The sequence below is a fragment of the Pyrus communis genome, chromosome 11 (assembly GCF_041283825.1).
Source record: "Pyrus communis isolate YQ-2024b chromosome 11, ASM4128382v1, whole genome shotgun sequence".
Taxonomy (NCBI): Eukaryota; Viridiplantae; Streptophyta; class Magnoliopsida; order Rosales; family Rosaceae; genus Pyrus; species Pyrus communis.
Window position 1 is genome coordinate 29517535 of NC_142575.1, and position 15988 is coordinate 29533522.

The following is a 15988-nucleotide window of genomic DNA, read 5'->3' on the forward strand; positions in this document are numbered from 1 at the left end:
AACCCAAATTTAATACCTAATAGACCCCCTAAACCCAATTCAATATGTAGATTTATTTTTATACCCATTGAATTTTTAAGTCAGAAGTTGCTGCTTCAACAAATGCAAATTGTGGTGACTGCGACTTCTCTCGTGTTGCTGATGCTCAACAATGCCGCTGCGAATACGGTGTTGTATATGTATTTCTGGGGTGTGAATGGTGAGCTTGCCATGGAAATTGCAGAGGAGTTTGCTAGGGAGTATGTGAGCTTGCCCTTCGACAACGAAAAAGTCCCTCATGTTGTTTCGGTTGCACATGCTTGACGAGGAGCTTGAGGTTAGTCAGTCACCTATGTGATGGCTAGTTCATCAGCGTCAAACTTTATTTGTAAATAGACTTGTAAATACAAATGATGTTGCTTTATTTTCGTGTTTTGATGACTGTGGCCGCAATTAAGCTCTCATCAGATCAGACAATACAAAAGTATATGCATCTCAGTTAAAAGTTCGAAACCAAACTCTTGAGAAAAAAACAATATAAAAACAGAAGCACCAAATGGAATCCAAGGTTCTTTGGAGTGCAGATGGACAGGGAAACCAACTACATCAATTTACTGTTGCAGAAAGATATACAAACTATGCAGGATTGATTGAAATTTGGATTGAAAAAAAATTATAACCAAAATACTCATCTTCTAAACTCTAAAAAATTGAAATCAAACAAACAAAAAATTCATAAATTGAGTCATACCTTGGTTGGAGGATTCAAAACTTCAAAATCATCATCCATCAATAGAAAATTTTATTTTTCTTTATGAGAGCTATTAGGGTTTTAGCCAGAATGAACGTAAGATAAATAAAGAATGATCGTAGGGTTTAATTATAGTGTTTGGGTTTATTGATAAATTTGAGTTTTATTATTAATTTCATTTTGTACTTAATAGTAATTATGGTATAAGGTAAAATAGACAATTAACATTCAAAATTTTAAGTTAGATGTAAAAAGAGATTGCATGGGTTTAAATAAAATTTCCCTTAATTTATTGTGTCGCTAGTTTAAATGCTCCGATCTTTATAGTGTAGCTTAGATTATTAATAATAAGATTGATTGTAATAAAAAAAAAATATAAACAGAAAAAGGGTTATTTTTTTTCGTTTTCAGATGGTGTTGGACACAATTTATTTCTAAAAAACTTGACATGAACAGCACTGTTAAGCTAATAGATATAATTGAGACAAATATGGATTTCTTTTCTAATAAGCTCATCACTGAGACATTCTACATAATTAACATTTAAGTAGGTGGCCAAATTATATCCTAAAGATATTAATTGTATTAAATACATGTAAATATTGTAGTCAAATTTATATTTTTATCAGTGATGATCTCTGAAATTGACAAACGCATCAAAATGATATCTGAAATTGAAAATCGATCAATGTCGTTTATAAATATGGATATTGTTGTCGGTGGTTGAGTTCAAAAAAGAAGGAGAACATGAGGATTTTTAGTTTGTTGTTTTTCTTCTTTTTACCTTTTTAAATTTTTGAAACACTTTAGTCCATGTGTCATCATATTATTGGAGTGCAAAATCTTATGTGTGTCACATCAGCACGTAATAATTTTTTTTTAACAGAATTCAGACAGAAGACGACATTAATTTGCAACACACATATTCATGGATGATATTATTCAATTTTCAACTTCAGATATCATCTTAATACGGTGGGTCAGTTTCAGAAACCACTTATAATAAAAATTTAATAAAATATAATAACTTAAGTTTAACAAGTCACTACCTGCGAAACCAATCTTTTTAACATGTTACTAAAAAGTCTATCTATTGTCAAACAATAAGATAATTATATTAAATTTAACTAAATTATGGCAAGCGGAATTCAAACTTGGTGTATAATAAAACACAGTGACATAACTAGTTTGGCTAAACTCAAATCTTCTATTTTAAATTAATTATTTTACAAGCAATTTATGTTAATGTATCTTTAATTATATAAATAATTAAATAAAAATAAATACAGTAAGTGGTTGGGAATAATTTTTTTTTCCTTTCTTGTTTGGTCTTTGGTTTTAAGGGCAAGTAAGGTAACACAAGTCATTGACTTTCGTTTCTGTCCTTCGAGGTCCACTCCTTCCCTCCCCTCAAGTGAATAAAAAGCTGTAATTCAGACTCATTCTCCTCACAAATTTTTCTTTCTTCGCCACTCTCACAAATTTTCATACATACAGTCCAACAAATTCCAAAACCTCTCAACATATTCCATCCAGCTAGCTGCACAAACCGATCCCTTTGTCTCTGGTTTTCTCTTCAAATGTGAAAGACTTTGCCTAGAAAAATGATGAATATGTTCTTCCCTCGACTTCTTCCTCATTCTCTTTTCTTTGTAGCTTGCTTTGTAACTTTTGCCTTTGGAGCTGCTCGATTGCCAAATGATGAAGGTACGAATAATTAACCTCAATATCTCTATGTCAAATATCTTCCTTAGTTTCCTTTATTTCATTCTATAAATGATAGTTTTAAGTTCGTTTGATAATCTTTTAGTTTTCAATTTTTTTGAGTTTTCAAAATTTGGTTTGGGTTGATTTTGGTTTTCAGTTTACATTTTTCCGAGAAGTGAAAACAGTTACCAATGAACTAAAAATTAAAATAGTTATCAAATGAACCTTAAGTAAACAGATATTTATGTGAACTTAGTAGAAATTTTCAATCATATGATGCTGATGTGCACTCTGTAGTTCTTGTCTATGCATTAATTTTTTTTTTTTCACTATTTTTGTTGGGCACGATGTTAATTTGTGGCCTTTTATTTTGCGTATATGCAGTGCAAACTTTGAAAGAAATAGCAAAGACACTGGGGAAGACGGACTGGAATTTCAGTGGAGACGCAAATCCATGCAGCGGCCAACTTCCATGGACTGATCCAAGCCCACTTAAAGGATTTGACAAATCCATCATCTGTAATTGCTCCTATGAAAACCGCACTGTCTGCCATATTACCAGAATGTAAACCTCTCTCTCTCTCTCTCTCTCTCTCTCACTCTCAAAAACAACTCAGAACTAAGTGGGATTAAATATAGGGGTCTCATCTTTTTAATTCCGTTGATTAAATATCGGTTTCTTTTAAGAACTTGATTAATTAACATTTTTTACACAATTTTGTTAGAGGTACGTTTGATTATATTGGTGCATATGATTTTATGGTATATTTAGAATCTAAATGTACCAAAAGTTTGTACGTTTTTTTTTAAATGTACCATAACTTTTAATTACTTTTTTTTTTCATAAAATTATGAAGTTTTTTTTTTTTTTATTATTATTATATATATATATGTATTAATGACTTTGTTTTTTTATAAAAGAAGAGACTAATTAAATATAATAACATAAATAAAAAGTTATTTTTCAGTGATAGTGATGAATTACTTAAATTAATGTTTTTAATAAATCTACGAATTTGAATTACATTATTGCTAATTTATTGTGAGACTTAGCGCATTTCTCCTCTCCTATCGTTTGTTAAAAATAAATAAGAAAAAAAATAATGCCGCAAATTTAAAATTCCTAGATTGTAGGAAATTAGTTGTTAGCTAGTTTAAGTGAATATATATTAAATGAATAAATAAAATGCTAAGTTGGTAATTGATGAACGCATCTTCATCAAATCTTGTAAAAGAACATATGTTTAATCTAAAAAAGTTGGAAAAAAATGCAGGAGATTCTAATTACTCTTTTTTTTTGTTTCACCATAGAGAACATATCGTTAATATATATATATATATATATATATATATATATATGAAATGTTTGTTTAGTTCTCTTGTTTGAGACCCGTTGTGAATATAAAATGTTACTTTACAACGAAAAGAGTTGGAAAAAAATTGTTAATAATAGATTACCGAGAGAAATAGGTGATTCTTTGTTTTCAATTTATTTGACACATAATATGAACATGAGATTATAGCTTTAATAAATACCAATTTAAGCACTTAATGTGTCACCTAGTCGCTTTTTACTTATAAGTGAGAGGTTTTAGGTTCGATTCTCGTCAAAGGCATATTTAAACCATATTATTTGCTAATTCATTATGAAGTTTAGTCTACTCTTCCACATTCTAATGTAGATAATATCGTTTATTAAAAAAAAAAAAAACTTAATGTGATAAAGGGAACATAAGTTGGAAAATAAACGTTGGGTTATATAGAATTGTCATTGATTAACTTATTTATCAAGCCATTAAAAATTGCTCATTATATTTTTCTTTTCTGGATAAACAGTTTGCTCGTTGTGTTTTGAACGAGTTCCATCTCATGATATATAGAACTATTAAGAGAAATATAAAGAAAAAGTTGAGAAAATAAAGAAAAAGCAACGTACAAATTAGGCGACTTTTGTTGTGAAAGGTTGAGAAGGATAATACCAAGGTTTTTCAGTCTTTGTCATAAGAATAACATTAAAAGAAAAAAACAAGAAAGGTTTGCATCCACGTACCATCCAGTAACATTGTATAATATCTACATGAAGACTTTTTTAGGGCAATGAAATTCAATGAGCAGAAAATTTTGTAATTGTTCCGTATTCAAGCGGATAATTTAAGTGTTATAAAACAAGTGAGGAAATACGAAAAAAAATATTATATTTTCTATTTGTAATATAATATTTGGTGTGCCGCTTGAAAAAATTCCTTCTCAATGAGCATTTTCTCCTACACAAAAAATTAACTATGCATGTAAGAGAGGAGAATAACTTACAATTGAACAATTTTTGTTCTTATTAAACAAAGATTCATATAAACAGAGCTTTATAAAATTTACGTTGAATCATATATTAATATGTGTAAATTTTTCTTAGTGTTATATATATTATTATATTAAAAATATTTAAAAATAATAAATTCGTTCTATCCAAACTGCTCATGAATGTTCGTGGAGAAATGTTGATTAGATTGTTCAAATTCGGTTTTGTGGACCCCACGTCTATTTGCTATAAGGCCTAGTGTGGGCCTCATGCCCATGAAACCTCCAAAATAAAGTAGGAATTATAAGGCCTAATGTGAGCCTCAACGAGTTGTCTATTGGCAACTTGGCACGTCGTATTCACTCATTCAACCTTACGTCCGGCAAGGTAGCTAGGCCAATTAATTCCAATTGGATTTGAGGGATGCTAGTTTAATAGGAATCAGAATCCTCTTTTAATCTAAGGATGATGATCCTCATGACCAAGGGATATGGACCGTTGGATGAAAATCTAACGGTTATAATTATTATAACTTTAAAGGGACCTCCTTGTTTGTAGCTGTTGGATTTTCATCCAACGGCCCACATCTCTTGGTCATGAGGATCCTCATCCTTAGATTAGGAGAGGATCCTGGTTCGTTTAATAGCACAGTTGAGCTCCTTTGTTTCTTTATGATTTTCTCACGCCCCGACCCTAGCTTCGGAGAGATTATTTTAGTGCTTTGAGATTACGGTCCAGTACACCAAGTATCATAATACAAGTGGTTAGATACATGAAAAAAATTTCTAATCACTTGCATTATGACACTTAATATATCAAACATTCTTCCTAACACTGAAAATTTTTCCTAGGTTCGTGGCGTAAAAATTTTGAAGCTCTTAATGTGTATTTGAAGTAAGTAAATGTTGCTACTGTTTAGAGCTAAGTGATTGTCGCTCATCTTTTTCTCTTTATGCACACTGTTAAATTATGTTTTTGACGAAACAAGGGGAATAAATAAAAATAAATTGAATCAAATTCCTTAGAGCTATAAATTCTTCTTGACGTGCAAGTCAGGATTGAAAATGTCGATTTCGACCAATTCAGTTTTTGTTGGAACAAAATTATGAAGAAAATTGGAATATATCTTAAAATTCCTAAATGGGCTTTGGCCGCCTTACACTAGAACGAGCTTAGTCGTCCTTACACAGTTACTAATTTGCTGTCCAACCTAATTCTGATATCTATAGACTCTAATTGGGTTTTGCATTTCCCCATCCTTTATCCCTCCAGATTTTTTTATTTTTTCTTCAACCAGCAACCAATTGGAAGTTTTTGTTGGTCTAAGAAGAACTTGTTGTGCCTTGAAATTCAAGAAAATGCAAAAAGACTAATCTATTTCTTATTGAATGAACAATGAAACATTCAACCCTACCATGTATAGCAATTCAACTGAACTTATCTGCAAAATCGAGTTCTAGGATGTGACTAATTTGCTCAATTACTATAACATTGTGTTTCTGATCAGGCTATGAGCCAGCATGGATGTTCCATGGCATGCTTTGTTGTTAATTTAATTTAATTTTTTTTTTAAAAATAGGCATGCTGAGTTGTTAGGACTTGGTATTACTGCTGTGCTGTATTTAGGCTTGATTCTTGCATACTTGATCAACGTACAATTTTTCGTAGTCACCACGATTCTTGCATACTTATTATACACATACAACTCTGTATCGACATAATTATTAGTTACAAAGTTAATGAAAGAATGACTTACAGTGTGCTTGTGACAAATGCACATTTGCTGTTTGTGTAATTGCTCGAGTTCTATTCTTTTTAAAGGACATTGGACTTTTTCCCTTGGTTTTCAAGTACGAAAACCAATTCCTTCTGCCTATTTAACTACTTGACCAAAAGTAAGTATTTTCTGTGATTTTTTTTTTGGTCAAAGTATTTTCTGTGATGAATTAGTGTTTTACTTGTTTGGTCTCGCTTCTGAGGCATTTTTTTCTTTTTAGTCACAGTATAGATGCGTAATGCGTCTCTGTTAATTTGCGACTAACTTTGAAACTTGTTTACCGATAAAATACAGAATTCTAAAATCTCAGGATTTGCAAGGAACACTCCCACTAGAGCTGGTAAATCTCACCTATCTTCAAGAAATGTAAGAACATTTTTACCCCTCCAAGTTTACATTATTTAAAGTAAAAAGAAAATAGCTTTGTGTCGTGTAAATGGTTTATTCTTATTTCATATATAGCTTACCTTTATGTCTGTTATCAATGAGACACTGGTTTCTTTCTTTCTCCTTCAGCGACCTCACCCGCAACTACCTGAGCGGTACCATCCCTCCAGTATGGAGCTCTCTTCCACTTCTTCTGAACATGTACTGTCTTCTCTCACACTGCATATATTTTTGTGTTTGATGTTCATGTCATGTTCTTGTTACTTTATTTGGTCACTCCAATGTTCTTCAGCCATTTCTTTCTTAAACTACGAATCTACTACATTGGGTTTTGTTCATGATAATGAGCTTCCGTGGTCATGAGGCGTTTGAATCATAAGTATTGAATCGAACGTCTGGTGTTCATTGCCTTCGTATTGACGAACATGTTAATGTTATTGAGCCTCTTGCTTGATAAAAGTGATCTTAAGACTATAGTTTTTAATGCAGATCCCTTGTTGGAAATCATTTGACGGGTTCTATCCCCAAAGAGCTCGGAGACATCACCACCCTGAAAAGTTTGTGAGTGTTGATTGCGCATTTGTTTCTTGCTTACCTCATTTGATTTTATGGAGATACTTAATGATGTTTTTTTAATCAATGGAATTGAATTTTTTTTTTTTTTTTTTTTTTGTATAGGGACATCAGTTTCAATAATTTCTCTGGAACCCTCCCTCTGGAGCTTGGGTCTTTGGCCAACATAGAAAGGATGTAAGAGTCCTTTTCAAATTTTACCGTGTTAAAAAAATATTTGGGTTATTTGGAATTTTCTTGTAGACAAATTCTGGAGACTTTCACCAGTAAATCATCGACTTCTCTATCGTTGATATAATTGTTATATCTATTTCATTTTTAGGTTGCTTTCCTCAAACAACTTTAATGGGGAGTTGCCAAAAACATTTGCAAAGCTTACCAAAATAAAGGACTTGTAAGCTTTCTGTGGTTATTTCTTCTTAAAGGTTTCCTGAGAACTTAGACATTTGTTTTACTGCTTTCTGATACTAACTGGTACCATTTTCCCTTTTCCAATCATTATGCAGTCGGATTAGTGACAGTCAATTTTCCGGGCAGATACCTGATTTTATTGGGAACTGGAAAAATCTTGAAAAACTGTGAGTGTTTTTCTCTTGTGTGTCATCTTTTCTGCTATTTGATTTCAATTTTATCACTAATTCAAATGTTATAACTTGCTAAAACAGATTGATTCAGGCTAGCGGTTTGACAGGGCCAATTCCTTCTGGCATTTTTCTTTTGACAAGCTTGACTGACTTGTTAGTATATCTAGTCTCTATTTATAAATACAAAACGATTAGCAAAATGCGTAGTTTATGTTCACAGCTCAATTTTAACATGCAGGAGAATCACTGACTTGAGTGGACCTGAATCACCCATTCCTTCGCTCGATAAGATGAAAAAAATGAAGACACTGTGAGTTAATGGTTCCAGGACACACAATATCTGTCTGTACATAAAGTCTTCTGTAAACTCAAAGCTTTGGTCTGTTGCAGGATGTTGAGGAGTTGCAACCTTAGTGGACAACTACCTACAGATCTTGCGCACATGAATTTGAAAACCTTGTAAGTACAAATGTCTTGGTCCCTATTTTTTCCGTCTTCAAATAAAAAATATCTTCTAGAAGTGATTCTACTAATTCAAGGATTATTGAAGTGCCTTAGATGATTTTAGGCGGACTTTATGTTTCTGTATTTATTAAGAGAACATCTCTTTCAGATGTCATTTCCCTCTCTACAGTGAGCACATCTAAAACGCATTTGCTATTTGTTTGTACAGAGACCTCAGCTTTAACAAGTTGACCGGAGAAATTCCAAACAGCTTCGCTAGTCTAGCAGATACGAATTATATGTAAGCTATTAGAATGACCAATCTAGTCTTTCTTACATGAAATTGACGCAGACATTCTTCAATGGTTTTGTTACACCCCAGCCTGACAAGCTGGAAGTCTTTCCAATCACGATTACTGTAATTATGAGTCACAAGTTATACTACAATGAAAATGAAAATGGCTCTTCTGCTCAGAAATGAAATGTTTAGTTTATTCATTAGAGTCATTACTACTCATGCAAACAATTGAAATAAGGTGATCACCCTTAGATGTGTCATTCAGATGGAAGTACTGATCTAATGCACTCAGAGTTGGCAAACTCAAATTTTCAAACCTTTACAAAGAAATTCCTAAGAACAAACACTATATTCTTTACTGAGTTTTTCTGTATTCATTATTTTTAGATTCTTAACTGGAAACTTGCTGACTGGACCTGTACCTGCTTGGCCGAAAAAAAACGTGTAAGCTTCTCTTCCAATTACTCAGGAAATTTATGCTGTTCTTTTACTAAAATAGATATAAAACTATTATATCAAAAACTTCATCCGAACCATGTTAATGCCTACCTCTTTCTCCTCACCCTTGTTTCCTTTTGTACTGACAAACTACATCTGGAAAAGAATTTGTTAATGCTTCTTTGATTCTGTTTTATGAAACCTCAATGAATATGAAGACAGGAGAAGATAATTAATACTGAAAAAGAAAGGATGAAGAAAATCACACAGAGAATGTATGTCCTCGCTGCTCTGCCAAATGCAACAGAGGAAAATCCTTCTTCATTCAATGTCTCTCACTCTCTCTCACACACAAGTCGTGCAAAGAGAATATTACCGTTAGCAAAGCACAGCTGGATCCTTAGACATCACAAAGTGATCTTAGCCACACATCTAACTATTTTCTAAGATCATCACACATGGCATTATTTGCCTTACATCTTTGAACCTCACACTTCGCAATATTACAACACAAGTGAATACACAATTAAGCTCATAACTTATTTCACTAATTCTAATCAGCTAGAGACTTACAATTCAACAGAATTTGCATCATAGCTCTTTTTGTGCAGTGATCTTTCATATAACAACCTCACCGTAAGTGATGCAAGTTGTCCACGAGGCAGCAGCAGCAACATGTAAGAATGTTTCCATTAGCTTGAAGTTAATCTGTTTGTGTTATGTGGAGCAAAGCTTAGCTTAACTTTTCATTTGTGTTAATTTCTGCAGTAACTTGTTTGCAAGCTCATCAAAAGGCAATAGTTCGTAAGTTCAAATTAACCGTCTCAAAGCATGCACCTATAAATTTACTTCTGTTTCCAATGGTGTATTCTGTACTCTTTTTTTTTTCTTCCAACTTCTCATTTATGATTGCTGACATTTTCTGTACCCTGACTTACTCTATCAGGAGAATTGTTACATGTTTCAAAACTTCAGAGTGTCCAAAATGTAAGCCGAGTTTCTACACAAATAATTACCTTTATTTTTTCGGTTCATTCTTTTTTAGTTTTACTCCTCAATGCCTACTAATCTCCATTTTCTTTTTTCATAGATTTGTACTACTCGCTCCTTATAAATTGTGGTGGGAGTCAATTTACTGTCCCTGGAAAGAATGGTGCACATTATGATGATGACAGATTTTCAGCTGGACCATCATTTTACGAGAGCAAAACAAATTGGGCATTAAGCAGCACCGGTTATTTCACTGATGATGACCGCACTACGGACGCCTTTATATGGACTAATGAAACTAGACTCTCTATGGCCAATCCTCAACTATACATGAACGCACGCCTTTCTCCCATCTCTCTAACTTATTTTGGGTTTTGTCTGGGAAATGGAAACTACACTGTAAGCCTCCATTTTGCAGAGATAATGTTTAGAAATGGCTCAACATATAGAAGCGTGGGAAGGCGCATATTTGATATTTATATTCAGGTAACTATCGCATCCACTTCCATGTATACTCACCAGTGAATTATTCTAATTTTCAACAAGCATTGTTTATATTTTGGTCTATTTGAATGTTAACCTTCACATTTATGATCATGAAATGTTAAGCAACTAAATTAGTGTGTATATATATATATATCGCAGGGAAAACTATTGAAGAAGGACTTCAATATCATGGATGAAGCCCGTGTGTTTGGTGATGTAGTCATAAAGAACTTTACTACTCTTGTAACTAATAATTCATTGGAGATTCGTTTATATTGGGCCGGGAAAGGGACGACAGGCATCCCTGTTAGAGGAGTCTATGGTCCACTTATTTCAGCTATTTCAGTAGATCCAAGTAAGTTTTCACTGATCTAAGCTCCGTCTAATTACTATGCTTTGACCATATGCATTGATATATCTACTAAATTAAGAGATCCGACTTCAGTTCTGCGAGGTTCTTTTTCTTCAATATTTCCTTTCCCTTGTATTTTCGCATAAATGCTTTTGTGTTTTTCGTGTTTTACATAGTTTGAGCCAAGACTGGAAGAAATACTCTCTTAATTTTCTTATCGCATAATATGCGTTTTTTTTTCTAGGTGACAGGTTTGCGCTTTTAAATACAACAAAATTCAACTTCAAGGATTTTTAACTATTTACATGAAAAATAACCATTTCACTTGAGGAAACATATAATATTTACTGAAAATATGAGTACATCCCTTAGAATTCTATTTGCTTTAACTAAAACCCATCATGGTAAGTTTCTCTAACAAAAACCCAATGACTAGTCTCCAACTAAGCAATATCCATAATTAAGTTTGACTTGGCAAAATTTGTATTTTTTGATGTCTAAATTACCCCTAATAACACTTTGGGTCTCTCGCTGATTATCTACATTTTATTTTACATTATTTCATTCAATTAAATGTCTTCAAATACCTTATGGGGATTTGGCAAAAAAATTTAAATGTCATGATTCCTATGCATTTAATAACAAAAATTTACATGATACCATTGTTCCTTGTATATTTGTTTTCTCATGATGCTAACAAGTAAAGTGGTATATCCTACAAATATCAAAAAGTTATTTTATCCAAAATTATCAATATTTTAAATATAACATAGGTAAATTATTTTGCACAATAATTTACCCACAAAAAAATAAATATTTTGTAATGATACATGCAAAATAATTTACCTACAAAATAAATAAATATTTTTTTATTCAAAGTTAATTAAATACCAATAATTTGGAATATATATATATATATATATATATAAACAATTTACCTACAAAATAAAAGAATGTCGATTGATTGCACACACTATATAATAATAACAAAATGTGGCTAGTATATATGTATTATCACATGAAAAATAGTTTACCTAAAAAATAAATAAATGTTTTTAGCCAATTGATTCAAAATTAATTAACTACATATCATTTTACATAAAAATATAGATAAATTATTTGCACGCATATATATAATTTTAACAAAATGTGTCTAATACATACATGCAAAATAATTTCCCTACAATGATTGTCAAACAAATAAAAGAAATGAAACATATGATGGTAAGAGAAGTACCCTAATATTTAAAATGAGATGGGTTTTTGTCAGGAAAATAAGTGTTGCATGGGCTTATATCTGAAGGACCCTAATATTTACAACCATCCAAAGAAAGTTTGTTCGAGGGATTGCTTCATTTACTCTCTACTTATTTAAAGATGCCCCAAAGACTGGCTTCAATCTTCTGTTTACATGTGCATTAGATGGTTGAACAATCCACTCTCATATCAATTACATTTACATTTATTCTAATTTAAGCTAATCTTTCTTCTGGCAGACTTTGTTCCCCCGCCAAAACCTAGCACATCAACTGGTGGAGGTGGCGTGCCTGTAGGTGCCGTGGTTGGAATTGTGGTTGGAGGAGTCTTCATTGTACTACTGATATTTGGGATTCTTTGGAAGAGAGGCCTCCTAGGACAACAAAAGACATTGGAGGATGGTATTAATTTGCAGTTTATTCTGTTATACTGGTTTTTCCTATTTTGTTTCTCCATTACTTATTCTTATCGAACTTTTTTTCGTAACTAAGAACAATATTGATGCTATTTTGCATGGTTCTCATGCATATTGATGTGCACACTCAAAGATAGTAATTATTTGGATATTAAGCTTTCCGACCCTTTGATGTTGCTATAATATATTTATCGTCCAAACTCATGACGCAGAGTGTCTGCCTATAGATCTAGTTACTAGTTAAATTCAAGAATCAGGCACAAAATATTACGAACTAAGAATTCTATCCTTTTGAAAGTTTTCTTAGACACAATATCTTATGAATTTTACTTGTTATACAGATTTGAAGGGTGTGGACCTGCAAACTGGTAAATTTACCTTCAAGCAACTCAAAGATGCCACAAGCAACTTTGACAGAGCCAATAAGATTGGTGAAGGTGGTTTTGGATCTGTTTATAAGGTATTTTTCGGTGCCAATATTTATTTATGTATTACATTTTTTTCTAATTTGATACTGTCCATCCTAATGAAAGTTAATTTGCTCCATAGTGATGCAAATTTGACTATCTTTCTCAAATGCAGGGCGTTCTAGCAGATGGCACCGTAATAGCAGTTAAACAGCTTTCTTCCAAATCAAAGCAAGGGAATCGTGAATTTGTTAATGAGATTGGCATGATTTCTGCTCTGCAACACCCTCATCTTGTCAAGCTCCATGGATGTTGTATTGAAGGAAATCAACTATTGCTTGTCTATGAGTACCTGGAAAATAATAGCGTCGCTCATGCTTTGTTCAGTAAATATCAGTCTCGTTTGCCAAAAGTTCATTTCATTCATACAGTGGGCATAAAAGATCTTATGCATTAAAAATATGTCCCTTACAACTAACTTTGTTTAATTTGGCAAACTGAAGGGGAAAAAGAAAGTCATTTGAAGTTGGATTGGTCAACAAGGCACAAGATTTGTATTGGTACAGCAAGAGGTTTGGCTTATCTTCATGAGGAATCAAGATTGAAGGTCGTTCATAGAGACATCAAGGCTACTAATGTTCTGCTTGACAAAAATCTTAATCCAAAAATATCTGACTTTGGATTGGCCAAGCTTGATGAAGAGGATAATACACACATTAGCACTCGTATTGCTGGAACTTAGTGAGTCCCTATGCTTTTATTTATCTTCTTATTCTCTTGTTTTAATCTTCTTCCACACTGAAAAAAAAAGATAGAGCAAAAGGAAAGTCTCTAACTTACATAATTTTCAACCTAACCAGATCCTTGTTGTTCAAGAAATTTGAAGGGCAGATATGTTCTTTCAATATAGTTGTATTACTGATTATCTCTCTAACTATTGGATTAATCTTAAGTATTCAATTAGCAATATTTTTACTAATTATTTTAGCTCAATATGGGTTAATGATATGATTTCATGATATTGCAGTGGATATATGGCACCCGAATATGCAATGCGGGGTTATCTGACTGATAAAGCAGATGTCTATAGTTTTGGTATTCTCGTATTGGAAATTGTTAGCGGGAGAAACAACACAACTTACCGGAAAAAGGAAGAAAGCTTTTATCTTCTTGATTGGGTAACATGAATCTACTATTTCCTAATTTAACTTCAAATTTTCTTAATATGCCTTATATGTGTGAAAGTACATTTGAATCGATGAAGTTTAATCCAAAGACATAATTTATATTGATTTTGTTACTTCCATTTTTTGCAGGCACAACTTCTAAAAGAGCAAGGGAATTTGATGGACCTAGTTGATCCAAGGTTGGGATTAGACTTTAATAAAGAGGAGATGATTGTTGCAATCAATGTGGCTCTCCTTTGTTGCAATGTTACTTCGACAGCTAGGCCTACCATGTCTTCGGTTGTGAGCATGCTCGAAGGAAAGGCTGTTGTTCATGAGTCGGTCTTGGATCCAAAAGCAGAGAGTATTGAGATCGATGCAATGAGGAAACATTTTCAATCTAGTTTTGGAAGGGGCACGAGTGAGAAACAGATAGAAACGGGGTCAACTGAAGGGCCATGGACTGCTTCGTCTGCTCACGATCTGTATCCCGTCAATCCTGATTCAGATTACTGGGAGAGTAGAAGCAAGAGAACTTGAGCTGCATGGTTATCAGTTTGACTCAACCTTAGCACACTCAAACATATAAGCTAATTAATCATCTGTATTTCTTCTATAACTATTTGTTGGCGTGAATTAACCATATAGTTTGGGAATGTGATCATGTGATTGATTCCTTGTATAATTGGGATTCTTATTTCCTATTTCATAGGACCTCTTGTACCACGATCATTGAGCGTGGTACTAAGAGGAGAGGGTTATATTATGTGGATGATGTGGTACCGGGCCGAGTCAACCAAGTCCGCAGTGGTCACAATAACAAGATCAAGCAAATTTGGCTATGGCATTGTCAACTAGGACATGCGTCATTTGGTTGGCGTTTAAGACTCTGATTTTCAGTGTAATGATTGCATTCTTGCAAAAAGTCATCGTACTTCTTATCATTTGAGTTTCAATAAAAGAACAGAGCCTTTTGAGATAATTCATTCAGATGTTTGGGGCCTTCACCAATAGCAACGCACCATGGTATTGGTTAGTATGTTATGTTTGTTGATGATTGCACCATAATGAATTGTATCTATATTATGAAACAAAAGAGTGAAGTTGGGCAAATCTTTCAACAATTTTATCGCATAATTAGAAGTCAAAATTCTCGTCTATCCTATCAAAGTTCTTTGAACCGATAATGGTGGAGAATATCTTAATTCGGAGCTACCACAATTTTTTGCAGTGCACGGCATACTTCATTAGACTACTTATCCTCAAACTCCTCAACAAAATGGTGTGGAAGAAATCAAGAACATACATATCTTGGAGACTACATGAGCTATTCTCATTGGGGCTCATGCCCCTCCTGCTTATTGGGCAGATGCAGTTACGTGTTCCGTTTATCTCTTTAATTGAATGCCTTCTCGAGTTCATGACTTTTGAACTCCTATGGAAGTCTTAATAGATTATGTTACTTTACGATCCTCTCTCCAATTATCACCTCGCATATTTGGGTGCATGGCCTAAGTGTATCTTCACAAGAATCAACGAAGTAAATTGAATCCGTGTTCCGTTCGTTGTGTCTTTTTGGAGTTTAATAGCCAAAAAAAGGGATACTGATGCTACCATCCACCCACTAAGTTGTGTCTTTTTGGAGTTTAATAGCCAACAAAAGGGATACTGATGCTACCAT

General features: G+C 33.0%; 1 protein-coding gene across 1 annotated transcript; it reads left to right on the forward strand.

Moving 5' to 3' along the window:
- The first annotated feature begins 2080 nt into the window (after positions 1–2080).
- On the forward strand, positions 2081–15289 carry LOC137741823 (putative leucine-rich repeat receptor-like serine/threonine-protein kinase At3g14840). Its single transcript, XM_068481537.2, has 24 exons — positions 2081–2437; positions 2822–3002; positions 6805–6876; positions 7027–7098; positions 7387–7458; positions 7576–7647; positions 7793–7864; positions 7977–8048; positions 8136–8207; positions 8293–8364; positions 8445–8513; positions 8728–8799; positions 9184–9240; positions 9846–9911; positions 10003–10038; positions 10181–10221; positions 10325–10710; positions 10870–11065; positions 12559–12720; positions 13076–13194; positions 13317–13527; positions 13645–13882; positions 14169–14319; positions 14458–15289. Exons 1-24 carry the CDS (start codon positions 2335–2337, stop codon positions 14845–14847), a joined length of 3054 nt encoding a protein of 1017 aa, XP_068337638.2. The 5' UTR covers positions 2081–2334; the 3' UTR covers positions 14848–15289.
- The last annotated feature ends 699 nt before the right edge of the window (positions 15290–15988 follow it).

Bases quoted from the DNA above. Each gene is read 5' to 3' on its own strand.
- LOC137741823 (XM_068481537.2), top strand. From the start codon at position 2,335: ATGATGAATATGTTCTTCCCTCGACTTCTTCCTCATTCTCTTTTCTTT. The intron at 7,648-7,792 runs GTAAGAGTCCTT...TTTCATTTTTAG, and splicing joins TTGGCCAACATAGAAAGGAT to GTTGCTTTCCTCAAACAACT. The intron at 13,883-14,168 runs GTGAGTCCCTAT...ATGATATTGCAG, and splicing joins ACTCGTATTGCTGGAACTTA to TGGATATATGGCACCCGAAT.